Raw genomic sequence first — 26,215 nt, 5'->3', positions numbered from 1 at the left:
AAAAAATAAAAAAAGACAATGATTATGCTCTAAAAAAAATAGAAAGGATCCCAATTAAGATCTTAAATAACACAAAATTTCTTCAATTCTTTATAACTTAAATCGATTAAACTAATAAAGGTAAGCAATTACTAAAATTTCATCTAATTTTTATTATAGAGGATATTTTTTTTCATCTATAAACCCTTGAAATACAATTACTTGGCACAAAAAATCTGGTTCTGTGTTACCGTATATATAAATATTTGCTGTATTCAGTCTGGGAGTAAAATATGTATAAAAAGCCATGACCCTACTGCTGTTTGTATCAGCCTTGACAAGACTCAATTTTTCTATGACCCTTAGAGAGAATATGGAAGAGGGTCTCTTGGAGAAGAAGGGAGAGGTGGAAGATGGTGGTTCAGGCGTAATAAGATGGAATGTATTTGGTGAAGAGATGAAAAGGGTTGCTTATTTAGCAGGTCCTATGGTTGCTGTAACTCTGTCACAGTATTTTCTACAAATAATATCAATGATGATGGTTGGTCGCTTGGGTAAGCTTGCTCTCTCCAGCACAGCCATTGCCATCTCTCTCTGTAATGTCTCTGGCCTCAGTGTCATTGTAGGTTTTCTTTTCTCATCTCACACACTCTGTTTTTTAGTTTTACCACCTTCTATTGCAGCATCTTCTTATCAAAGGAGGGAAAATCATTTGAAAAAAAAAAAAGCTGCTAGTTTTTAATGTTGTTGTTATGCTATTAATATTTCAACTCATAAGGGACATTTAAATATTTGACAATTGATTGCATTTGGTCTTTTGTGCATATCAAATAGTTTGGAATGTCGTGTGCCCTCGAAACTCGTTGTGGGCAAGCATATGGAGCACGGCAATACAGAAAATTTGGTGTTCAAATTTACACTGCAATTGTCTCTCTTGCTTTAGTTTGTCTTCCTCTTTCTTTCTTGTGGATGAACATGGGAAACCTCCTCGTTTTACTTGGCCAAGATCGTTTGGTTTCACTAGAAGCTGGAAAATTTGCTCTGTGCATGATCCCTGCTCTCTTTGCTTATGCAGCACTTCAGTCTGTGGTTCGATTCTTTTTGATGCAAAGTTTGATGAGTCCTCTTGTCATAAGTTCCTTCATTACTCTTTGCTTCCATGTGGCATTCAGTTGGTTTATGGTGTTTAAATCGGGACTTGGTAACTTAGGAGCAGCATTTTCTATTGGTACTTCATATTGGCTGAATGTGACTATACTTGGATTATATATGAAATTCTCTTCTCAATGTGAAAATACTCGAGCCCCAATTTCAATGGAATTATTCCATGGGATTGGAGAATTCATTCGCTATGCCATTCCTTCAGCTGGAATGATTTGGTGAGTTTCTTCCTTTTATAATATTTGATCTTTTATATGGTGTTTTTTTTCCCTGTAGTTTTCAACCATGATTTGTTTCTTATATATTTTATCACTGCAGCCTTGAATGGTGGTCGCTTGAAATACTAATTTTGCTTTCTGGTCTTCTACCAAATGCAAAGCTAGAAACATCAGTCTTATCCGTATGGTATGTATAACCAACTTAGTCCTTCAGACAAAGATGACTTTGTATGTCTTAAAATCTGTGTTGAAATTTGTATTCCTAGTCAACTATAGATTTCCGTTTATACAAATGATGATGCTAATTTGTTGTTTAATTGTTAACTGTTTTTCTGATCAGTTTAAACATCAGCGCAACAATCTACACAATCCCAGAATCAATTGGCGCAGCAGCAAGGTTTTGATTCACATAAATCCTAACCTCGTTAATTTGTGCATATTCAAACTCATGAACAGTACTGATAGTATAGTAAGGATTTTTTTTTCTGTCTTTTTGATTGGTTTCTCTTTCGTGTTGTTATTTAGCGCTAGAGTTTCGAATGAATTAGGTGCTGCAAGTCCACAATCAGCAAAAGTATCTGCTTATGCTTCCATGATACTGGCAGCTACCCAGGCCATTGTGGTGGGCTCGATAATTTTTTCTTGCAGGCAGATTTTGGGTTATGCATTCAGCAATGAGCAGGACGTGGTGGATTATGTCTCAGAATTGGCTCCTCTCTTAAGTCTCTCTGTTATGCTGGACTGCTTGCACGGTACCCTTTCAGGTTTGTTTCTTTAAATTACTTTTCAATGCACGTCAATGTTCTTATACAGTGGAATCTGAGTTACCATAAAAAATATAACAGTGTAACCCTTTTTGCATTACAGGTATTGCGAGAGGATGTGGGTGGCAGCACTTAGGAGCATACGTAAACCTTGGAGCCTACTATGTTTTTGGAATTCCAATTGCTGCTATATTGGGTTTCTGGGTCCAATTTAGAGGAAAAGGGCTGTGGATTGGAATACTGATTGGTGCCTTTTGTCAAACAGCTATGCTACTTCTCATAACAATGTGTACAAACTGGAAAAAACAGGTTTGCTTTTAATTCCAAAGCTTGTGGCTCTGCAATTGACATAATCCAAAACATCACATTCACCATGTAATATCTTCACACATATCAAATTAAACATTTTGAAAATGTTTAAATCGGAGAAATTATCTCTTAATGGTCAAAGAATCTTACTCGTGAAATCTTATCAGTTTTTAACATTTACTGCTACCATGTAATAATTCGGTTGTACTCATTTCTAGAATGTGTATGATTACAGGCAATTGAAGCAAGCGAAAACATTTTTCAGAGAAGTTTCTCTGTAGAAGATGGATTAGCTTAAGCAAGCGAGAAGACTCCGAAGTGTATATATAATTTTGATAGTAGAAAAATTCAAATTTCTGTGACTTTCGAATTGGAGGGAAGAAAAAATTTATTAACATTTTTTTTTTACATTTCTTTATTTATATTTCACACCAACATGTTATTATTTGTTTGCTGAAATTTGTATTATTTGCCACTTAAAAACTAGTGAATTTTGAATCATCTATTTTTCAGAGATGATAACATTTATAGCTAATTTGAAATTATATGATCAACGACTTATTGATTATTTTTGTAAAACAAGTTACACGAAACAGCTTTTAAGGAAAGTTAAATTTTTAAACAAGTCCCGTTAAAAGTTAAAAAAAAAATCTATTTAATAGATAAAAAAAAAGTTACTTTTGCAAAAATCTATTTAGTAATAATCACATAAGCTAGTCCATTAAAGTTTGACATGTTTCCATGGGGATTAATTTTACTTTTGTAAACAATGTTGCCAGCACGAATGATACAATACTTGTAAAAGATAGATATAATTAGTTTTACCTTAAATTTACCTTTAAACATATATATATATATATATATATATATATATATATATATATATATATATATATATATATATATATATATATATATATTAGCGCGTACGCCTATTTTTCAGTTGGTACGTTTTAGTAATGTGTACCGAGTTTTAGTAGATAAAAATATCCTTACATATCATCGATTCTAAGTTTTAAGGTTAAAGGTATTTTAATAATTTTCATTCTCAAAAATTAAAAAAGAAACCGCTCGAATCTTTATTCACATCTTTCATTCCTCTCAACCATTTTTTCTCTCTCACTCCAACATTTTTTTCTGTCATTCCTACTGTAGCCTCAATTGAAAAAATCAAAAACACTTGGCGTTAAACAATTTGTCTTTGTAAAGATTTGAGTCATTGACGTATTCACCTTCAGACAAAGGTTCATTCAAGATCAATTTCACCATCTTCATTAACCTCTCTAATTTCACCATCTGCATATCTTGAATCATCATCTTTAAAAAAAACTCTCCAGGCCAATTACCAATTCCTTCAGATGTCATTATGTTTGTGAAAATTAGATAAAATTATATACGATAAAAATTATAAAATGAAAACTCATTATAAAATCATTTTTTTTGTAAGAAATTGTTTAACAACTGATTTTTTCCAGGCCAATTACCAATTCCTTTGATGTCATTATGCTTGTGAAAATTAGACAAAATTAGATAAGACAAAAATTATAAAATGAAAACTCATTATAAAATCATTAAGATTGTTTAACTGTTAGTGTTGGGTTGAGAGGAATGATGGAGTTGAACAAGGGTTTTTTTAGTTTTGAGAATGAAAATTATTAAAATACCCTTAACCTTAAAACTTAGAATCCATGATATATAAAGATATGTTTGTCTACTAAAACCCGGTATACGTTGCTAAAATGTAGGCGTACGCGCGTTAGCAAACCCATATATATATATATATATATATATATATATATATATATATATATATATATATATATATATATATATATATATATATATATATATATATATATATTTATTTATTTATTTATTTATTTATTTTACTATATTTTGTGTTACTAAATAATTAATTATGATATGTATTTGTGTAATGAAAATATTAAGAAAGTGAAAAAAAAATTAATTAGAACTAATTTTATTTTAATTTTCGAAAATTGTTTTGAAAGAATAGTTAAGTAATGTTTCCTAGTTCTTTTATTTTCATTGGTGGGAAGGTGTGGGTCTCATAGTGATAAAAATAAAATAATGGTGAGAAGGCATTGTTGTTTATGATAGGAGAGAAAACATAGTTTTATACTTGTCCTTCCTCTTTTTGCATGATTTGAGTTTCTGAAGGTGACAATGTCGGCATTAGGTGTTGAAATGTTTTTCCATAGTTTGGCTTCTTTTGTTTTGTAGGGTTTTGGATAGATTAGAGTTAAGTAAAGAAACATATAGTTAAATTACATGGTGCATATTAAAAACATGAGTGAGGACTTAATGAGAACCCTACCATCTTATATAAACCATATTATGTGTGAGAGAGTGGGAAAAATCTACACGTACTATACTAAATAGTAGGCTTGGAGGATAGTTTTGGACGGGTGGGGAACATTGTTACTACGCAAGGGAAGGAAGGCATTTTGTTGGTCTTTGCTTTAAAACTCAAAGGATTTTGGAAACTCACTGGAACTAGAGGTAAGGGGGAAACTAGGATTTATATAACTGTATGCATGTTGGGGTAGTTAAAAACTAGACTATATATGTATGTTTGATGGTGCATGTATAGATGTATGTTGGGTTGTTACGTGAAGGAACTTAACCATGCTTGTTTTGAAACTTATGCATATTGATTAGATGTGCATGTTTTGGTTCTTTTGGGATGTTGCAGGTATGTGTTTATTCTTATGAGTATGCCTAAGCATGGTTGTATTCTTTCCTTATACTCTTTACTTTGCATAAAATGAGAGAGGGGTTGTTGAGGGGCACATTTCTACACCCTTTAACCAAGAGTGTTGTGGGTAGGTAGTTTGAGTTTTCCCTTTCAGGTAGAGGAAGAGAATGAGTATGTGTGTGTTTGTCTTGTATTTGTGTGCAAAGTAAGAAGAAGTGAAAAATAAGGGAATAGGGGTTGTTTAGTTGTATAGGTTTTACGTAAGATGGAAAGAAGAGCAAAGAGTTGGATGTTATTGGAAAATGGGAAGGGGCATAGAAGAAGTGGGGTTGTAAATAAAGAAAAAAAAAAAGTGGAATAATGAGAGGTGGAGAGTTTGCATGGTGATTTTATGTGAAACCAAAAGAGAATTGTTTTATGTGCATGTGTGTGACGAAAGTGAGGAGGAGAACAAAAAGAATGGTTTATGTTTAGTTGGAGAAAGAGGAGATGATGAAGAGTAAGAGTGGTAGTTGTGGGTTAGAGGTTTCTAAGTGTAGTTTTGGAGAAGTTGAAGTTGTGTGGGAAGAATGAAGTAAAAGGAGAAGAAAGGGAGGGGTACATGTTTTACGTAAAGTGGTGAGGTTTTGGTATTAAAATGGAAGAAGGGGTTGGTAAGAGATGGGTCTTTGAAATCAAGTGAAAACAAAGTGAATGTATGTGCATGAAGAATCTATATTGTGAGAGAGTAGATATGTGAGGGAGAGACCCTTGGTTTTAGAAAGTGTGGATTTGGGGTTGTTAGAAAAAGTAAAATAAAATAGTAGAAAGAAATGTGTGTTACAGAGTAGGGAGAGTGATGAATAAACGAGAGAGAGAAAAGAAGAGAAGTTTAGGAATTTAGATGGACCTGCGTAGGCCCCACCATGGAGAAATAATGTTTTATTTTATTTTAAATTATAGGGGGTGAACTTAGGAAAATAAGAGGGTGTTGTAGAAATGTTGGAATATGGGTTGGACTGTGAACTTAGTAGTTCAAGGGGGTGCATCTGAAATTTTATCTTAGTACACAGGGTGTGAATCCAGTAATTTTAAGGGGTACTTCAGAAATTCTATCTTAGTGGATAAAGATGTGAACTTCGTAATTATAGGGGGTGTGTCAGAAAATCTGTCTTAATAGACAGAGGTGTGAACTCAGTCATGTCAGGGTGTGCCAGAAATTCTGCTTTGAAGACAGGGGTGTGAACTTAGCAATTTCAAGGGGTGCGCCAGTAAAAAAAAATCTCTTTTAAACAATTATTGAGAATTGTTGGTTAATTTCTTTGGTATTATTTTAAAACAATTATTGAGAATTGTTGGTTATTTTCTTGATCTAATATTGGTTTGTTTATACATGTTGAAAATATGTATGAATCCGTGATTGAGCACGTTTATTTTGTTTGATGTTGGTACGTACACTATATTATTTACTTGTAACTTCGTCTGTCTTATGAGCATTTCAATACTAAAATAAATGCGATTCTTGCGAGAGACTGAGATTCGAGTGTCACCTCCTTCTGCGCAAGGAGGTGAATGTCTCGCCCGATGACTTCGGCTCGTGTTGAGTATAGTGCATCGTTACGCGTAGTATCGATGTTTTTACTCGTTAGTTCTTGAGGAGTCGGGGAGATAGGTCTGAAGTCGCGATGGAAGACGACTCGAGTCACCTGTTATTAAGAACAGGTTATGACGACGAATTACAAGGAAACAACATTAGTTTATGAAAGACTAGTCTGCAATGTCATGTGTGTCGATTTATATTAAGTCATGAAAATTGTTATAGTTTATATGTAACGGGTTTATGATGTGTTTTTTTTATATGATACTTCTGGTTACTCACCCTTGCATGTTGTGATTGTGGTTTCCACCTGCGATGATCGTACTTGTACGGGAGTATATGGTATTGCAGACAAAGCTAGATTGGAATAGCTCTTCGAGAGAGACGGGAAATAAAACTTGTTGGGATTTTTATAATGTTTTCTTATTTATATTCGTTTGATTTTGTTATTTTAAGGAAACAATTAAGATTTGGTTTGTTGTAATGTATGAACTTATAATGTTTGTATGGTTTCTTTATGTCATGTATTGTTTTAGAAAAAAAAAAACACTTTCATAAGATTCATGCTTCAAGATTATTATTATTATAAGAAGTGTTACAAATTACATTAAACAAACTATTTAACGTAACAATTGCGGTCATCCGATAAAAAAATACACACTGTACTAAATAAATACAATTGTACCTGTGTATATCTTTTTTATTTTTTATGAATTCAAATTAGTATAAAATGAAACATGTAGATCATGGCCATAACTAAACAAATATGAATAATTTTTATAAAAGAGAAATTCACGTCCATGACACATTCATATTTACGTTTTTATTTGTTATACATTTCTAAAATTATGTTATCTATAGAAAATATGTGTGATTGAAAGTAATATTTTATACTGTTTGAATAAAGATATATAAGTAAAATTATTAAGTGTATAAATTAATTTTAACGATATTTGAAAAAATGCATTTAATTTATTTAAACACATGATTACATATAAAATTATTAAAGTGAATAACTTTATATTAATTGAAATAAATTTAATAAGTATATGAATAATTTTTTAATGTTCAAAATAGGAAAAGTAGAATGATTTTATTCACGTGATTGTATGATTAGAGGAAGTCAAGATGAATTATATGGATAGTTTTTTAGTTTTTTAAAATACAAACTTCTAATTATGTTAAATTTATTAAATCTATATATGCATTAGAGTATGTTTAGTTTTAGAGTTTTTAAATGTTTTGGTTGGAGAGTAATTATTATTTTTGTATGTTGTGTGATTTTTTCATAAATGAGAAAGATGATATCAATACCTATGTTTTTGTAAATATGTACAATTTAAAGTTTTTATATTTTGCGTGAAAGATATAACTGTAGCCATGAGTTAACTAATTTAGTTTTTTATTCATAGATAATAATATAAGTGGCAATATTTTACTGTCATGCATTTATTATTTTTTTATGATAAATATAGTTTGTAAATATTGTGCGAAATATAATTTTTATCACGAATTTAATATTTTATTTTAAAATAAAAGTAATATTCATTTTAAATTGAATTGTATTTGATGAAGTTTAAAAAAATATTAAAGTAATTATGTATAAAGAATTAAAACAATTTAATCAAATCTATTTTACTGCCGCAATTTGTTAACAAAATAACATACCAACGTGTCAGTACATCTTCAACACAGTACTTATAATTATAACAATAAACCTATGATTTAGGTTTTATAAGATATTTATCTTAAAATATGCTCATCCTATACAAATTTAATACTCTAAACTATAAATAAGATTTTGAGGGACATGAGAAATTTATTTTCTAAGTTCTACATAATTTAAAATACAAATAAAAATGAATTAAAATAAAATTACAGTATAAATATATTGTTTTAAAATATATAGAAAATTAAAAAATAATGTTTCACCACGAGGAGATAAAATATGACAGCACGTGCCACATAAAATAATAGAGTCTAGATAAATAAAATAAAATATAAGGCCAATAACTTTTGAAGGTTTATAAAACTGTTTACGCATAACAAATTTCTGTTTGTACCCTAAATCAATAGCTTATTTTACCAGACATCAACCTTCGATTGCACGAGTGACATTTTCACGTAAAACGTCGCAACAAGGTGACAACTTGGAAGGGTATGGAAAAGGGTCTGTTGGAGAAGGAGAGAGAGAGCGATTCAGGCATAATAAGATGGAATGTGTTTGGTGAAGAGGTGAAAAGGGTCGGTTATTTGGCAGGTCCTATGGTTACCGTGACTTTGTCACAGTATTTTCTACAAATGATATCATTGATGATGGTTGGTCACTTGGGTAAGCTTGCTCTCTCCAGCACAGCCATTGCCATCTCTATCTGTGCTGTATCTGGCTTCAGTGTCATCGTAAGTCTTATTTTTCCTTTATCACACCGTATTAATATGAAACAGTCTTTTATCAAAGGAGGGGAATTTATTTTTAAAAAAAAGTTAACTTTTTTATTTTTTGTTTTATGTTCTGAGTGCTGTTGTTTTTTTAACTCTCATGGGATATTGAAACGGATGCATGTCAGGATACTTGGTAGTTGTTGTGAATTGTGTGTGAGATATGAGAATTAATTGCATTTTTGTACAAACAGTTTGGAATGTCATGTGCACTGGAAACTCAATGTGGACAAGCATATGGAGCACAGCAATACAGAAAATTTGGTGTTCAAATTTACACTGCAATTGTCTCGCTTACTTTATCTTGTCTTCCTCTGAGTCTTTTGTGGGTTTACTTGGGGAAGCTGCTCATTACACTTGGCCAAGACCCTTTGATTTCACAAGAAGCTGGAAAATTTGCTTTGTGCATGATCCCTGCTCTCTTTGCTTATGCAGCACTTCAGACTTTGGTTCGATTCTTTTTGATGCAAAGCCTGATCAGTCCCCTTTTCATAAGTTCCTCCATTACACTTTTCTTCCATGTCGCTTTCAGTTGGTTAATGGTTTTTAAATCTGGACTCGGTAACTTAGGAGCAGCACTTTCTATCAGCACTTCATACTGGCTGAATGTGATTTTACTTGGATTGTATATGAAATTCTCTACTCAATGTGAAAAGACTCGAGTCCCAATTTCAATGGAACTATTCCGTGGGATTGGAGAATTCATCCGCTATGCCATTCCTTCGGCTGGAATGATATGGTGAGGTTCTTCCTCTTCTATTTCATCTTTTTATGCTGTGTTTTTATTATACCTTAAACTTTCACCCTTGGTTTGTTTCATACATATTTGATCCTTGCAGCCTTGAATGGTGGTCATTTGAGCTAGTAATCTTGCTTTCTGGTCTTCTACCAAATCCAGAACTAGAAACTTCAGTCTTATCCATATGGTATGCAACTAGTCTTAGTCCTCCAGACATGGATGGTTTTGTGTGTTTTAAAATCTGCGTTGAAATTGCTACTTGAATTTGATTCATTGAAGTGATGCTGATTTGTTGTTAACTCTTTTCTTACCAGTTTAAACATCACCACAGCAATCTACACTATCCCAGAATCAATTGGCTCAGCTGCAAGGTGTTTTATTCACAATAATCTGTGTATATTCACATTCTTGAATAATAATACTATAGTAAGGATTTTTTTTTCTCTCTTTCTGATTGGTTTCTATTTTGGGTTGTTATTCAGCACTAGAATTTCAAATGCATTAGGAGCTGGAAGTCCACAATCAGCACGAGTATGTGTTTATGCTGCCATGGCTCTTGCAACTTTCGAGGCCATTCTAGTGAGCTCGATCATATTTTCTTGCAGGCAGATTTTGGGTTATGTATTTAGCAATGAACAGGACGTGGCAGATTATGTTACAAATATAGCTCCTCTCTTGAGTCTTTCTATTATACTGGATTCCTTGCACGCTACCCTATCAGGTTGGCTCTTGTTTGAACTACTTTTCAATACACATCACTTCTTGTACAATGGAATCTGAGTTGTGCCATAAAATCTAATTCTTTAATACTTGTCCATTTCAGGTATTGCTAGAGGATGTGGATGGCAGCACTTAGGAGCATATATAAACCTTGGAGCCTATTATGTTTTTGGAATTCCAACTGCTGCTATATTGGGCTTCTGGTTAAAATTAGGAGGAAAAGGGTTGTGGATAGGAATAATCACTGGCGCATTCTGTCAAACAGTTATGTTATCTCTCATAACAACATGTACAAACTGGGAAGAACAGGTTTGCCTCCACTTCCAAATCTTGTGACTCTGCACTTGACACAATCCCAAAGCACAAGTTCACAATGTTATGCATTCTCAAATAGCAAACCGAACTTTCTGAATATGAAGTTTAAAACAAAGAAATTATCTCTCATATTCAAAGAAAAGTATTATCTTAACCCATGCAATCTTATTGAGATTCAGATTAGACATGTATTGGTAACTTTGGCTTTTAGAGCACACATGTGCCACTAACCTAAATTGTACTTATTTATGAAATCTCTGTGATTGCAGGCAATTAAAGCAAGGGAAAGCGTATTTCAGGGAAGTTTTTCTGTAGAAGATGCGTTGGTTTAAGCAAATGGATGAGATATCTTGAAGCTGAGCATGTTTGGTTGCGGAAAAGATCAAATTTGAGTTACTTTTAGTTGGTAGGGAAAAATATTTTCACAACGTGACAAGTGTAACAATATTTTGTGACCTTTTTCTAACCCAATTTTGGCAAAGGTTTTGTACCTAATTACGAAGAGGTGAAAGTACTTTTTTGGATTCATAGCACATTTTTTTTCCTTTAACATTTTTTCTATGCTGAGTGTAAATACTAATTGAATTCGTTATTATGGTACGCCTATTATTTTTATTACTTTATATTAGTTTAAAATCATTGATATAGTTTTTTAATATTACGTATTATTTAAATATATTTTAATTATTAGTTCTTAAAAATATAAAACATTATATTACTTTTGTTATTAGAGATAAAATATCTCTCTACAGTATATTATAAATATTTAATTACTTTATTAAATTACATCCTTAATTGATTTAATTATCTTTCTTTTTTTACATAGTTAAGAATAAACGCCAACCATGTTAGTTTACCAATAAAAATGGACAACGTTAATTAGAATTAAGGTTATAAAGGTTATTTTAAATTGAGACGATAAAGTTATGTATACACAATAAATAAATGATATACTTATTATTTATATAAATAGGATAAATAAATATTATATATATAATATATATATATATATATACTATTTTTATTTTTTCATTCTTAAATTTATTTTAGGATTAAATATGTTTTTAGTTATCAAATTTTTTTTATTTTTAGTCTCTTTCTCAAACTTTGATATACTTTGACATTGTCCTTTAAAAACTGTAATTTTTCGTTAATTTTTTATTTTGTTTCTGATTTTAATTAAAATTAAAAAATATATATTAAATTGTGATCAAAATTTCTTCAGGATTCTTTTCTTTTCTATCTTCAATTAGTCATGGTAATACTCTTCCCCTCTCCTTCCTAGTTTCTGCAACTCTCATAGAAAAAATGTTAAAGGAAAAAAAATGTGCTATGAATCCAAAAAAGTACTTTCACTCTTCTTAATTAGGTACAAAACCTTTGCCAAACTTAAATATATAGTTTCAAATACCTGCACCCCATTTCAGCTCTTTGAGTGTTCTGCACCCCATTTTACCTCTTTGAGTGTTTGCACCCAATTTCATTTATTCTTCTCCTCCTTTGTTGAGTTTTGAGAGATTTGAGAGAGTTTTTAGCTTGGAAGTGTTGGAGACAGTTTGGACGTGGAGGTTGGAGGCAGTAGGTGGTAGCATTCTGTTGATGTTTCGCATTATCGTTGGAGTTTTTTTAAAACTTTGCTTTGGTACATGAATTTATATTATTAGATTTGGATATACGATAGAGAGGGCATCGGACGTTCGACGAGAAGTATACCTTCAAAAACATTAACCGAATAAGAAAATCAAAAAATTGGATATCAACATGAAGGAAGAATCAGATTTCGACATCCAATATTATGACTTTCGTATATCCATATCCGATTTACATTTTTAATGGATTTTTTAACATATATAGTTATGAAAACTCTCTATTTTGTTGATGGACTGCAAAAAAGCTAGTCAAAGAAATAGCTTGAGAGATGAACGAAGATATTTTATATTAGACAAGAAATCGGATATATCTGATACAGTCACTCTCGGATGTCCATATCCAACATACATTTTTACATAACTTTTTAAACTGTTTACGTGCTTATTCTCCATATCTGATCCAATACAGCATTGTGTGTTTATTTTTAACATTATACGTTATTTACTTTTTCATTATCCATTTATAACAATTTTTTAAAAAGTTTGTTTTATAAAGAATTGAATAAAATCAGCTGTTAACTTAATTCTAAATATTGTTTATTAATATATATTTAAATTATTGAATATGTTTGTTTAGAATATGTTTCGGTTGAAGGGGCTGAGTTGTCAAATGCCTTCACGTCCTCCTCTTCTCGTCTCTCGAATGTCCGGTTCTCACTCCTTACTTCTCGATTTCCTCCTTTGCGTGCGGGTGGGAGACCTGCGAAAGATTTTCCGATGTCAAAGTCAGTTTGAGAGCAATGACATTTTTCGATAGAACAGTAATAAATGTGCATGCAACCTATCTACCACCCACATTGGATCTGTAATTATAGTTTTTGCTATGGGTTTGGGATTAGTGAAAAGTTAATCACGGCCCAAATTCAGCCGAATAGCTTTTAACCACTACTTACCTTAAACCTGGTTAATTAGCGACGCGGCCGGCTGATCTCTCGAAGTTTGGCCTTACGACCGGCCGGTCCATAGAGGCAATCTGGTTAGATGGCGGCACGAACGACCGGCCTCATACGAGTTGTTGTTTATCTGAATGGCAAGTGGCAAGGTTGCGCAATTATGTACATACGGACGACCGGCCTATCACGCTCGACCCCTCCCAATGATGAGCAAAAGGGCAGCGTGGTTGGGCCATTATGGTTATGCGGACGTCCGGTCTGTTTGATGCCCGATCCCTACTGGTACATAATATATATTTGAATTATTTGAATATGTTTGTATTATTTTAAAATGAGTAATTTATTAAGTTTTTTTTTGTTTCTTGACATATAAATGTAGATAAGAAGCGATATTTTAATATATAACATAAAGTTATCTAAAAATTTATATATCTATATACATATATTAAGATATTTAATTATTTTTAGTATTTATAATAGTGTATATATATATATATATATATATATATAGTAAATAGTTAATTATTGAAATAAGTGTTTGTTATAATTATTTAATTTTGTTAATACAAAAATTGCATACTTATAATTATTTAAATTATTTTTAAGTTTATTATATTATTTATAAATGTATAATTTATTGTATTAGTTTATGATTTTATAATTTAATTATAAATGTTTAATTTATTGTATTAGTTTTTTTTATTTTGTTAAAAATGTTGTATATATTATAAAATTAAATAATATATTATTACAAAAAAAACTCAAATTTCTAAAAGATTATACAAATTTTAACTAATTATTACATAATTATAAACAAAAATATTTATTTGAAATTAAATTTAATTAATTCAAATTTTATATAATTATAAATTCATCATATTTCATTGAAAAAGAAAGACTTAAATGTTTACTTCGTCCTCATGTTAAAATGTTAATTCTTGTTTAGTACCCGGTTTTAAAAATGAAGACATTGACTGTGTTATGAAAAGTGTATGAACAAGGTCTTATCCGTTAAGTTGACAGCAACGACGTTAAGTCCATGCTGATGTGACCGTACTTTTTCTCCTCTCTCTTTTGTTGTCCAGCTTTTCATCTTCAATTTTTTTTGATGATTTGTTGAACTTGTTATGTTTTTGTGAACCTTATTCATATATTTTTCATAACATAGGGACCCAGTGTCTTTATTTTTAAAACCGGGTACTATCTCTTAACATGGATACGAAGTAAGCATTTAAGCAAAAAGAAATTATTTATGTGTGTTTGCGAAAAAGAGAAAATAAGGAGAGATGAAATTCAGAAGAAGAGGAAGTGTGAGTGCTTGAGAGAAGAAAACAAGCAACGAAATCCAAGAGTGAAAGAAAGAGAAAGAGAAATCCTGAATTGAAATTGTTTAAAACTCTTTGACCAGATTCTTCTCGATTTTCTATCAAATTAAATGCATTTTTAATTAAGGGTGAAATTGGTATTTTTTTAAAGTTTGGAGGTGCAAAATGAAATGGTTGGAAGTGTAGGATGAAACACCCAAATGAATTTTAGGATCTAGGAATGAGGGTTACTCCCTACACCTCCCCACATTGCTCCCTGCACCACTACATTTTTTAAAATTCCAAAACTATCCTTTATATTTTAAAATATCTTACACCCCCACCTCTTTTCTTAAACGGATGTCGACATCCCTTGAAGAAAAAATTATTCAACGGATGACATCCGTTAAGTTTTTTTCTTTTTGTTTTAGTTTTTAGTATTTTAATTTATTGCATTTTAAATTAATATATAATTTTTTTTAAATTATTAAATAATTATTTATAAATTAATTTAATTTAATAAAATAATAATAATTAATTTAATTTATGTATTTTTATTTAAATAATAATTAAAATATTTTTAATTTTTTTATTAAAACGGATGTGTCACATCCGTAACGGATGTGGCATCTGTTGCAGTTTTTTTTTTAGTTTTTTGTTTTCTAATTTATTATATTTTAAATTAATATATAAATATTATTTATTTTTTTTAAATTATTACTTAATTATTTATAAATTAATTTTATTTTATTTAATAAAATAATAATTATTAATTTAATTTATATATTATTATTTAAATAATAATCAAAATATTTTTAAAACATTTATTAAAACAGATGTGCCACATCCGTTATCCATTAATGGATATCGCGACATCCATTATAGTTTTCTTTTTAAGTTTTTTGTTTTTTAATTTATTATGTTTTAAATTAATATATAAATATTATTTATTTTTTTTAAAACTATTACTTAATTATTTATAAATTAATTTTATTTTATTTAATAAAATAATTATTATTAATTTAATTTATGTATTATTATTTAAATAATAATCAAAATATTTTTAAAAAATTTATTAAAACGGATGTGCCACATCCGTTAACGAATGTGACCACATCTGTTGAAGATTTTTTTTAAATAAAAGTAATAAACTAAAATATAAAATATGTAAATGAATGTCAACATCCGTTCAGGTATGTCAACATTCGTTTACATATATCAAATCTGTTCACGTATGTCAACATCCGTTGAAGGTGAAATGAATGTTGACATCCATTTTAGAACAAGAACAAAATAGGTATAAAGTGGTGTAGAGAGTCGGTGGTAGTGGTGAAAGAAACAACTGTCTCTAGGAATATACTAAAGAAGTAATAGCCCATTAGACTTCTATTTTGATTCGGCCTATTGCTAAATACACCTCTTACATTCGGAAAGCATATCCCTTTTACACTTATTAAATATTTTTCTTAATTTTATAATTTTCATTCAGTAATAAGGCATATTATTAACTTTTCTCATAAAATAAAGTACAATAAAATTCGAAGTGTTTATTCACACAAAGTTCTAAACAAATAAAACCAAGATGTAATTTAGCACTTTCTTAATTGAATATTTTAAATATATTTTTCTCCTTTGTTCTTAAAAGAAAATATTTCAGAAATTATTTTTATCAAAAAATAAAAATTTAATTTCAACAATCTTAAAGTTTTCTTTATCTATATATTTAATTTCGTCACTTTTTCTTTTCAATTTTACCCATTTTAATTTATATATCTAAATTGTATTTCAATATTTTTAAACCATGAATCAAATCGGTTTACAATACTATTTTAATATATTAAATTTTAGTTATATAAAGACAAACACTCGTTCTTATAAATAAATATAATCTATATGACAATACTATTTTAATATATATGCATTTTTGTTTCAATTTTATTGTTGATAAAGAAGTGCCACGCAGGCATAAACCCCTATAATCCCGAGCTTCAATTGCGAGTGCACTGTTTCCCGACGCCGTCACCGCCATTGTCACTTGTCAGAAAGCTTTGGTTGGAGATTGAAACGCTGCGCGCAGTTGTGGAGAGTACAAGGGTAGAAGATGGCTGCAAGATCCAAGAAAGAGAAAGAACATCTCAATCTAGTACTTGGTTCCCACCTCGCCACTATCCACGAAACCCTCCAGGTAAGACACCGTTCCTTTCTCTGTTTCTGTCTACTCTGCTATCTATCACCATCCGTCAACATATTTTTCTTCACACCCCTTCTAGGTTTTGGATAAAACACCGCCGTCTTTTGCGACCAAAGTTACCTGGGACGATGTCATGAAGATGGGTGATCAAGTTTCTAAACAAGCAACCACAGGTCAGCCATTCTTAGTTTCACTCACTAAATTTTGTTTCTTTCTAATGCCTTTTTTCAATCTTGCTCTCTAGCACTCCCAAAATTAGATCTTTCCCCGTCATTATTTAGTTTTCAGTGTTGTGATCATTCACGAGGGTTTTCTAAACAGGGTAAAAGGGATTGCATGAATTGATTTGTGTTGAACATTGTTGCTATTCTTAAATTAATGAAAGGGGAAAGATTTTCAATGTTTTTTTTTTGCCTTCTGTTTATTAAGAATTGCACTATTCGGATATCATAAATTTTCTTTTTAGTTTTTCAATTGTCTTATTAATTATGTCTTGCTTTTCTGCAGTGGGAATGCTTTGGACCGGGGAGCAGCCAGAATTCAAAGCAATTGAGGAAAATATGGCATCATACTTCAACACTCTGCAAGGTTTCCTTTTGCTTTCCCATGGTAGTACAGTTGGTGCAGGGCCTACTCTGTCTTCTGCTGTTCATGCATCCGTGAAGCAAGTTGTTGATTCCAGCTTCAGGTTGATGAAGGAAACAATCTCTTTATATGGTATGATGATTATTAATTTATGCTATTCTATGATGATTAGTGACGTGCTGGTCAGTAATAATAACACTTTTTTCTCTGTGATTCTGGACTGTCGAATGAATCTAAAAGCTAGATGTGAACAATATAAATGAGAACATGCTTCTCCTAAACCATGCCTTTTATACACTCTGCCAGACATGTAGAATGGGATACTGTGCTTGAGTTCTGGAGAAAACACGCAACCTGATGATGATTCCATTTCATGATTTAGGTGATAGTGAAAGAGATGGACCCTAGCTAAGATACTTAGTTGGTGGTAGAGATGTTTTTTAAGTTCGTCCTATCACGCTATGTTTTCCTCACAGAAGGTTTTTATGCCGTTTTTTCTTTTTGTGATGTTGAGTCCTGTCATTAGTTGATTGGTAGCCATGGAGTTGATATATGAATTGTGCAAGAAACACAATCTCCCTAGTACTCTCTTTTATTGATTAAAATTTATTCGATACTATACAACAAAAGTCGGGGGAGAGATTCATTAAATAAGGTATGGGACCAACCATATATGAGGTATGGTTTTCTGTTGTGATTTGGAGTTTTCTCCCTTCGCAAGTATGGTGTTAGAGAATGCATTTCAGTTACTTAATTTATTATCTAATCAATCTAGTTTAAAATTAAAATTTGATTTAATAAAATCCCAGGATACTTCTGGTTTAATACGCATTGGTTAAGGATCCTTTTAGTTTTAGAATGCACGCAGCATGCTCTAATGAATAGTCTCTAATTATCATGTTCTTTTGTAATCTCTTTTGATTGTTGACAACTTTTCTCTTTTAATGGACACCAACAGGGACCCATTCTAAAGACCAGAAACTAGCAGTACCACAATTGGTTGGTCCTGTATGGGAAGCATGTTCTGCCCTTAAAAAGACTCCTTCGACAAATGTTACAGCAATTGGGCGAGGAATGACGCAGGTTGCTGTTTCAGTGAAGGATGTTCTTCGTGAGATGAAAGAATTGAAGCCTGCTTCATCCAATGATCAAGTTGACAAAACTTCCGGTGAGAGTTGTCTAGAAGCAGCGTCAGAGCCCCATGATGGTAATTCAAGTGAAGATGATATAGGGAACGACTTGTCGCCTGAAGAGATGAAAGTGGCTGAAAGAGCAATTGAGGTGGTCTCTGATACACTTTCATTTGTAAAAGTACTCATTCACTCCATCATTGGCTTGCTTAAGGTGGAAAAACCAAGTGACAACAGCAGTTTTGTAAATTCGTTGGAGAAATTGTTGCAATTGTGTCAGGAACTTGGTCGACAGATTGATGAGATTGGGGCATGCCTTTATCCCCCGCAAGAGATTCCTGCCATAAAGGCAGGTTCGGAGAAAATCCTCAGCATTATTGATACTGTGCAAGTGGAGGTAGAAGAACTTTTAGGCTCCTCAGATGTGTTTATGGAGCCATGCAATGGCTTGAGGAGTTCACTGAGACAGCTTGCATCTGAACTAAGTAATTCTAGTATTGCTGATGAAGCAGCCAGACTGGAAAATATAACATTAACCGATAAGTAGCTCTGACATTAGCCAGGGTGCACTAAATTAGTTATTATTTGGGTGTTGGGAATGTGTTCAATGAATATGACGTTCTTGAAGTTCTGAAAATGATCATTTGGATTGACAATTATATATATATATCAGTGTGCTTAAGCCACTGGTCGACCTCAGATATCAATAAGATTGCTGAATACTATCTCCATCTCCTGCATTTGAAAATAATTATAATTTCGGTATTAATCGAAATCTAACTGGTTCAGTTCCAATTCTGTTATAATTTCAATAACTGGAATTCATGGTATCTGGTATATGGATTTACGTCATATTCGTTTCAAAATCACATTTTTTCATGTTTAACCTAAAAATCATGTACGGATAGCTTCTAACTTTTACTTCTTAAAGGCACGTTCTTTGGACAATTAAGCTTTATTGCTCTAAACATACGGGCGAGGAGATTCAACTTGAAAAGCTATATTTAGTTTGTATTATACTTTTTTCTTTTGTTTGTAATTTGAAAATAAAAAACAATTTTTTCATTTAAAAATGACCCGACAGACTTATACGTTTAAATCAATTGGAATACAGGAAAAGTAATGCTCTGGTACGAATAAAAATATACACTACATTGCTGTGTGAATGTACATTAACATCTACTCAGACTGAAAATTCTGGCACGTAATTAAGAAGGGACTAAGGTCATCGTCCAGTCAGCTTGACCATCCATGCCCCACCAAGGTAAAGACCCAATAAAGGTGCTGCTAGAAGAACTTGAGTGAGAGGATCGGTAGATGGCGTAACTATAGCGGCTGCCACTACTGCACCAACCACAACATACCTCCAAATTGATAGCATCTGGTCTCCGGATACCAGTCCAAGTTGTCCCAGTAGAAATTGTATGACAGGTACCTGCAATATGAATTCCTTTAGATTCCATAACTAATAAAGTTTGGAGGTACATGTGTCTTCAAAAGTTCTTGCTTCATTAAGCATTGGTTAAAGGCACAACTATTTTATGCAAAACTAAAATCCAAAGGAGTGATTGATTACAAATGGAGTCCAAGCAAAAACTATCTTATGAGCATTTTTCATTTTAGTAACCATAGCATGCCTTTCTTTCGAATACATAACAGAATCATGTTGTTGGAATGTCCACATTGTTCATAATTCCAAATAGACCCATGCATGACAATTTTAAAAATGTAATCATAACAATAACCACTGTCAAGAGTTGGTGTTATAGCTAGTGTATCAAAAAAGAAAGAGAAACCAGGAAGAAAAAAATTACCTGGAAAGATAAGCCTGTACTGAACATAAGCACAAGAACAAATTCAAAGTACTGATCAATGGACCAAATTGATTCAACAGCGCCTTCAGCGTAGTTAACAAAGAAATTTAAAGCGGCAGGTGTCAGAACTAAGTAGGAGAAAGTTATTCCGGCATAGAAAAGAACTGATGAGCCTAAAACAATTGGCCCTAAAAATCTTCTTTCGGCTTTTGTAAGTCCTGGAAGTATAAAGGCTATGATTTCATAGAGGATGACGGGGCTTCCCAAAAGAAGGCCACAGTACCCAGACACCTGCAGTTCAGAGTGACAAAAAATTAATACTATCAAGGTAGCTCCTGCCTTCTTTTATTTTATATCTTTATTCAGGGTTTGATCCCAACTTATATGGGTATGAAAAAACAGGTTAAATGCACAACATAACACAACACTGCATAAAGATAATAAGATTTTGACTGGTTCTAATGAGATAATAGACTACTAAACCTAGTACAGATAATAGACTAGTTCTAATAAGTTTCGACAGTCTTCACATTATAAGTGTTGAGGAGTTGAAGTAGATCCTAATTCAAATTCTAAGTGGTAATACACAAAGTAGTTTTGTCCATTCAGTCACGAATATGACGTGCCTATGAGATCTTACAAGCAAATTCGAAGATTCTATACCAACTATTGAATTTGCTTCAACACTTACTTCAGCCCATTGTAATCCTTGGTCCAATAGGGTTTAATTATCACTCACTCGGCTTCTCCAGGGGTCGGACTATCAACCCATCATTACCCTGATCTTAAGGTGCAACCTTCTTGTGATAAAGAAAGATGGTTCACAGTGTTTTCATGCAGACTATAGCACTTTGAACGTAGTCACGTTAAAGAGATGCCCATCCCTGCAATGAACAAATTGTTGGGCAAACTAGTTTCTACCAAGGTATTATGAGTTGTTTTTCTTGTCCATATTATCTATTAATATAGTTTTTCATATATGCATAACTCGTACAAGTTGAGTTATAATCTTTTATCTCCTTTTTTATTCTTTTACAATTTCGGAGCTTGACAACAACGATAGAAAACATAAGGAAATGAAGTGATGAAATGGAGCCAGAATAAAGAAGGTAGGATAGTTGGTGGAAGATGGTGGCGGAAGGTGGAGATGGTGGTTGGCCCAACAAAGTGATGAGTGTGTGATTATGGGTAAAAGTGATGCTTGGGGTGGAAAAGTTGGTTGAGGTGTCAAAATGGGTTTAAACTCATGAGCCAACCCAACTCACCTTGGGTTTGAGCATGGTTAGGTTGGATTTTTCTTTTTTTTTTAAATATGTATGAGGTAATGGGACCCTCTTCGTGAGGAGATGGAAATTTTTTGAAGCACGTTTGTCATCTAGTAAAAGTTTTCACTACAATAGTAGCAGAGGCCTTGGGCCCTTCTTTCTTGCATCGGAGCAGTGTTTAACTTTTTGATAGGAAGAGAGTTTTGTGAAGTTGAGGAGATAGTTTTGGGTGTAAGGTGGTTGTGAGGTAGAGTATTGGGATTTAAAGGGTTTAGGTTTGACATCCTTAAGTTACTCTTCCACTACCAGTAACACGGGAGATGGAAAAGGGGTTACCCTACAAGACAAAAGATAAAGGAAATATAAAAGAGAATGGATATTTCATTTCATGTCATCTCTTAGAGGGACTGCATCATAAAAAGGGCATAGTAATCCTTAGCCCAGTACGGTTTAATTATCACCTGCTTGGGCTTCTTGAGGGGTTGAGCTATCGGCTCATCACACTCATTCATGAATACTATGCACCATGTGGCTATGAGATCTTACCAAATGATGTGACGAAGTATAAATGAACACACTGTTTCCATTCTTCTCGATCTTCTAAATCACAGTTTATTTGGATTGAATTTAGTTTAAGATTTTAGTTAAAACAATTAGCACGAGAATATAGATATTTCAAATATAGTATGCCCATTAATCTTATTTGGCAACTAGTTATGAGGCAGACATAAGAACTAAGGCTGCTTTGTACATTCCTGATAAAGCAAGATCAACAACATAAAACACTTGTTTAATTTAATGAAATGTCTACCAGGAAATAAAATATCGGAGCTCATTTGATATGGAAGAAAGCAACAACCATCTCGGAGATTTATGTAACGTAAGATATCTTACCTTTAAAGTTGTAAAGAAAAATTCACCAGGAGCCAGCTGAAGAAATCTTACACCCTGTGATTTAACAGGAGCTTCAAGAATCATTATCAATTCTTTTGAAAATGTAAAGCATCCCAAAATGCTAGCTCCAACAGCTAAAACTGATACAAAGATTCTCTGCCGCAGCTCTTCAAGATGATCAAATACACTCATTTCTTTATCATCAGGAAGAAGATCTTTATTAGGATAAAGAAAATCATAGATAGCACTTCGTTCACCATCTTGTTCAAAATTTCCCTGCATTTCTTCTGATGTACTCTCAAAAAGATCTGTGTTTTCTGACATAAGAATGATCTTAGAATCTTGACCATATCTACTACACTTGAGAAATCATATCACCATAATCATTAATTAACTTGGGAAAAAATTAGCACAAGTTCAAATATACCGGTATTAACATTGTTCTCAAGAAACCACTCTAGGATAAGTTCAGCTAAATAGTATAATATGAACAAAAAACGATATACACTAATCTTTGTTGGAAATTATCCTCGTAGCATCCTTACACGATATTAGACATAGGTCATGTTTGTATAAAATTCTCCATAACTAGGATAAATGAAATAAGTTTCTTTCAGAAGAGAAAATTAAATCTGTAACTCTGTATTTGTCCAAATTAACTTTATTTCTTATAAGATTGATTTTTTTCTCACATTCTTCTAATATAAGTTTGTGGATAAGTTTATTCAAAACGACCTTAATACAACTAAGGCATCCCACATTTTTGTATGTCGTCCAGATCAATCACCATGAACTTATATAACAATACGCAGGTTGATGAACAAGGTTAATATATGCCACAAATAAGAAGGAAAATAACAGTACGAATTGAAGTCAGCAGAGTTAAATGTTTATAAAAACTTTTAAGGAATAAACCATAACATTAAATTGAAATAACTGAATTCGATGAAGAGGGTATCAGTGATACTTACCGGGCCTTTCTTCAAGGGCGGAGCCCAACCCAATACCGGTTGTACTCGAGTCCTGCTGCTCCTGTCTGAGGTCGTCATCCACAGCCAAGCAAACATAGCTTCGATTCCTCTTCTGTGACAGCGAGAGAGGGAAGTTCAACCCGGATGGGTTTCCGACCCGAATAGATGTTCGGACTGACCCGAATTGAGGAACGACGTTCGCGGGAACAGTGGTGGTTACCAATCCCATGGTGAGACGTAACATCTTTTGATTTTGTTGGATACGATTTGCTTTGATTCTGGCTTGCTCGCTAACGTTGTGTGGCCTCGCCGCCTGATATTTTAACTCGCATGTTTCTGCACACAAAAGAAAAACTGCTAAAATTAATTTTCGAAAATTAAATTATCGTTAGATATTTTCTTTAAATTACTGTTTCAGTTTTTTATAAACACAGATTAATTGATGAAATAAATTTGCAGAACACAATTTCTGGATTCATGTCGGTCGGAAAATATTGGTAACAGGAATTTCTATTTTAATACCTTGTAATTTTTCGTGGATTTTTGCTTGCTCCTAAAGATATTATGCAAGAAAATAAAACTTTAACACAACTGTTTCGTGATGTACATCTTTAATGAATGGAAAATATAAAATTTTAAAATTATAATAGAATACAAATAACTTTAGTATAATCAATACAAATTTAAATATTAATTTATTTTTTGTAATTATTCTTGAATAAATAAATGAGTTCTTGATAATGTTGTATTGTTTTAAAATTTAATTTAAAGATAAGAATGTTTATATATATATATACACGTGTGTATATATATATATATATATATATATATATACACGTGTATATATATATATACGTGTGTATATATATACGTGTGTATATATATACGTGTGTATATATATACGTGTGTGTATATATATATATATGTATATATATGTATATATATGTATATATATGTGTGTATATATATATACATATATATATATATATGTATATATATATATATATATTGATGTAATTTAATTACAAAATTATTGTTAGGTACAAATAAAGTCTCACATCATATAAAAGAATAAATGGACATGAGTTTATATATAGATAAGATACCTTCATTCGTAAGAGGTTTTTTGAAGTAAAACTAAAAGCAAATTTTTGAGAGCTTATCTAAAATAGACAATATTTTACAAGTGTAGATATTTATGTGTGTGTGGAACCTCTCTACAATTATGATATTAAAATAATTAAAAGTTTTGATAAAAAAATGCATTACTTTAGTAGGAATAATAACGAATGTAGTATGTATAGAATAATAAAATTTTATTATTTTAACAATCAAAATTTATAATATAAATAGAGTTTTTATAAAGAGCTTCATCTCACTAAACTTTGATTTTTGTTTTACATATTTTTATAAACTTTGTAACCATTTTTTTTATTTATTTAAAGATCGAAGCCGTCAAAATAAGCAGTAAGGCAAGTTCTCCATATTTACCTTATTGATTTTTATAATCACAGAGTGAGGCGTTTTGTAATAAGAATAACACTAATTGTTAAGACTGCTGCTAAAGGCCACCTTTTGCGAAAGGTTTGGCGTTAAACACCAAAACTATTGTTAAACGCTCTCTTTTGCGAGAGGTCTTACGTTGAACTCCACTCATGAGCGTTAGTGTGTATGTTGTGATTTTCTTATGCTTTGATTTGTGCAAAATTAATTACTATGGATATGATGTATTTTTAATATGTATTGTGGGATAAGAACATGGTTGTGAAAATGTATGGTGAATATTGTGAAAGAAATTTCAAGAAAAAATTTCTTGTTGTGGTTTCAATAGTGTATGTATTGATGTATGAATTACATATTAGGAGTCATTATGACGCTCTAATAGTCATTTAATCTCAAGTAAATAAATGTGGGGCATGTAGTGAAAGGAGTAAGAAATCATAGTGTAAGGGATTTACCTTAGTCAAAGGCATTAACATACAAACTCTGTATGTGATAAAGTGAAATCCACTAAAATTACTCTAGAGAGTAGTAGAGGCGTCGTTTCATGTCAATACATGTATTTAGATGGTTAAGTTTAGTATAAATGATTACATATGTTAGAATTTGTTTACATTAATATTTATCAGTATTAATATCTCTATAAATATTATCATTATACAAACTTAAACTTACCTGTATGTCTTAACAAATCAAGAAATACAATATTTTTTTAATTTATTTAAAGGATATTATTACTATTAATACGAAACAATATGTATTTTCTATATTAACCATAAATCCCACATTTTCAATATATTTAAAGACAAATAAGAAAACAAAGAAAAAAAATATTATAATCATACTATTTAATGAAAAAAAATTAAACGATCAATTAAAAAATATATAAACTTTGAATACCAAATAGATAAAAAAAAAGTTTAATAAAAATTCTATTAAAAATACTTCAAAATTATAAAAGTCTTAAATTTGTTTAAGTAAAAACCAAAATAATACAATTAATCTACCTAATTAACTTAAAATTATATTATACCTCGAAGACCTGTTATGGTTTTTGTTTGTTGATTTGGTTTTTAAATG

The 26,215-nt window shown here is 31.5% G+C and overlaps 4 protein-coding genes across 5 annotated transcripts; 3 read left to right on the top strand and 1 right to left on the bottom strand.

Annotated features, from left to right (window-relative positions):
• The first annotated feature begins 352 nt into the window (after positions 1-352).
• LOC124824356 (protein DETOXIFICATION 14-like) lies at positions 353-2,932 on the top strand. Its single transcript, XM_088093330.1, has 7 exons — positions 353-601; positions 814-1,358; positions 1,459-1,545; positions 1,699-1,755; positions 1,884-2,122; positions 2,226-2,431; positions 2,667-2,932. The coding sequence occupies exons 1-7, from the start codon at positions 353-355 to the stop codon at positions 2,727-2,729; spliced, it is 1,446 nt and encodes a 481-aa protein (XP_087949456.1). The 3' UTR covers positions 2,730-2,932.
• Positions 2,933-8,802: 5,870 nt separating this feature from the next.
• Positions 8,803-11,524, top strand: LOC124824354 (protein DETOXIFICATION 14-like). The gene is made up of 7 exons (XM_047296783.2): positions 8,803-9,126; positions 9,360-9,904; positions 10,005-10,091; positions 10,219-10,275; positions 10,387-10,625; positions 10,728-10,933; positions 11,209-11,524. The coding sequence occupies exons 1-7, from the start codon at positions 8,887-8,889 to the stop codon at positions 11,269-11,271; spliced, it is 1,437 nt and encodes a 478-aa protein (XP_047152739.2). The 5' UTR covers positions 8,803-8,886; the 3' UTR covers positions 11,272-11,524.
• A 5,205-nt stretch (positions 11,525-16,729) lies between these two features.
• On the top strand, positions 16,730-19,416 carry LOC124824358 (uncharacterized). The gene is made up of 4 exons (XM_047296786.2): positions 16,730-16,970; positions 17,056-17,149; positions 17,484-17,693; positions 18,520-19,416. The coding sequence occupies exons 1-4, from the start codon at positions 16,887-16,889 to the stop codon at positions 19,236-19,238; spliced, it is 1,107 nt and encodes a 368-aa protein (XP_047152742.1). The 5' UTR covers positions 16,730-16,886; the 3' UTR covers positions 19,239-19,416.
• A 384-nt stretch (positions 19,417-19,800) lies between these two features.
• On the bottom strand, positions 19,801-23,985 carry LOC124824359 (sec-independent protein translocase protein TATC, chloroplastic). 2 transcript variants are annotated; one of them, XM_088093274.1, is made up of 4 exons: positions 23,636-23,985; positions 22,665-22,972; positions 20,506-20,796; positions 19,801-20,126 (listed from the first exon to the last, which is right to left on the bottom strand). In XM_088093274.1, exons 1-4 carry the CDS (start codon positions 23,877-23,879, stop codon positions 19,917-19,919), a joined length of 1,053 nt encoding a protein of 350 aa, XP_087949400.1. In that variant the 5' UTR covers positions 23,880-23,985; the 3' UTR covers positions 19,801-19,916. The 2 variants fall into 2 exon arrangements, with proteins under 2 accessions (XP_087949400.1, XP_047152744.2); XM_047296788.2 differs by having other exon boundaries at positions 22,665-22,981; positions 23,636-23,981.
• Positions 23,986-26,215: the final 2,230 nt, after the last annotated feature.

This window comes from Vigna umbellata, chromosome 6, assembly GCF_029865625.1.
Source record: "Vigna umbellata cultivar VRB3 chromosome 6, Vumbellata_1.0, whole genome shotgun sequence".
Lineage (NCBI taxonomy): Eukaryota > Viridiplantae > Streptophyta > Magnoliopsida > Fabales > Fabaceae > Vigna > Vigna umbellata.
This window is presented reverse-complemented; position numbering and strand designations above follow the sequence as displayed.

What these genes read in the sequence shown, in the direction of transcription:
- LOC124824354 (XM_047296783.2), top strand. Translation starts at nt 8,887, where the DNA reads ATGGAAAAGGGTCTGTTGGAGAAGGAGAGAGAGAGCGATTCAGGCATA. An exon ending in TATCTGGCTTCAGTGTCATC is followed by an intron (nt 9,127 to 9,359) that starts GTAAGTCTTATT and finishes TTGTACAAACAG; the next exon opens with TTTGGAATGTCATGTGCACT. An exon ending in CCTTCGGCTGGAATGATATG is followed by an intron (nt 9,905 to 10,004) that starts GTGAGGTTCTTC and finishes TGATCCTTGCAG; the next exon opens with CCTTGAATGGTGGTCATTTG.
- LOC124824356 (XM_088093330.1), top strand. Translation starts at nt 353, where the DNA reads ATGGAAGAGGGTCTCTTGGAGAAGAAGGGAGAGGTGGAAGATGGTGGT. An exon ending in CCTTCAGCTGGAATGATTTG is followed by an intron (nt 1,359 to 1,458) that starts GTGAGTTTCTTC and finishes TTATCACTGCAG; the next exon opens with CCTTGAATGGTGGTCGCTTG. An exon ending in TCAATTGGCGCAGCAGCAAG is followed by an intron (nt 1,756 to 1,883) that starts GTTTTGATTCAC and finishes GTTGTTATTTAG; the next exon opens with CGCTAGAGTTTCGAATGAAT.
- LOC124824358 (XM_047296786.2), top strand. Translation starts at nt 16,887, where the DNA reads ATGGCTGCAAGATCCAAGAAAGAGAAAGAACATCTCAATCTAGTACTT. An exon ending in TTCTAAACAAGCAACCACAG is followed by an intron (nt 17,150 to 17,483) that starts GTCAGCCATTCT and finishes GCTTTTCTGCAG; the next exon opens with TGGGAATGCTTTGGACCGGG. An exon ending in GGAAACAATCTCTTTATATG is followed by an intron (nt 17,694 to 18,519) that starts GTATGATGATTA and finishes GGACACCAACAG; the next exon opens with GGACCCATTCTAAAGACCAG.
- LOC124824359 (XM_047296788.2), bottom strand. Translation starts at nt 23,879, where the DNA reads ATGTTACGTCTCACCATGGGATTGGTAACCACCACTGTTCCCGCGAAC. An exon ending in CGCCCTTGAAGAAAGGCCCG is followed by an intron (nt 22,982 to 23,635) that starts GTAAGTATCACT and finishes TTCTTATGTCAG; the next exon opens with AAAACACAGATCTTTTTGAG. An exon ending in GTACAGGCTTATCTTTCCAG is followed by an intron (nt 20,127 to 20,505) that starts GTAATTTTTTTC and finishes TTCATATTGCAG; the next exon opens with GTACCTGTCATACAATTTCT.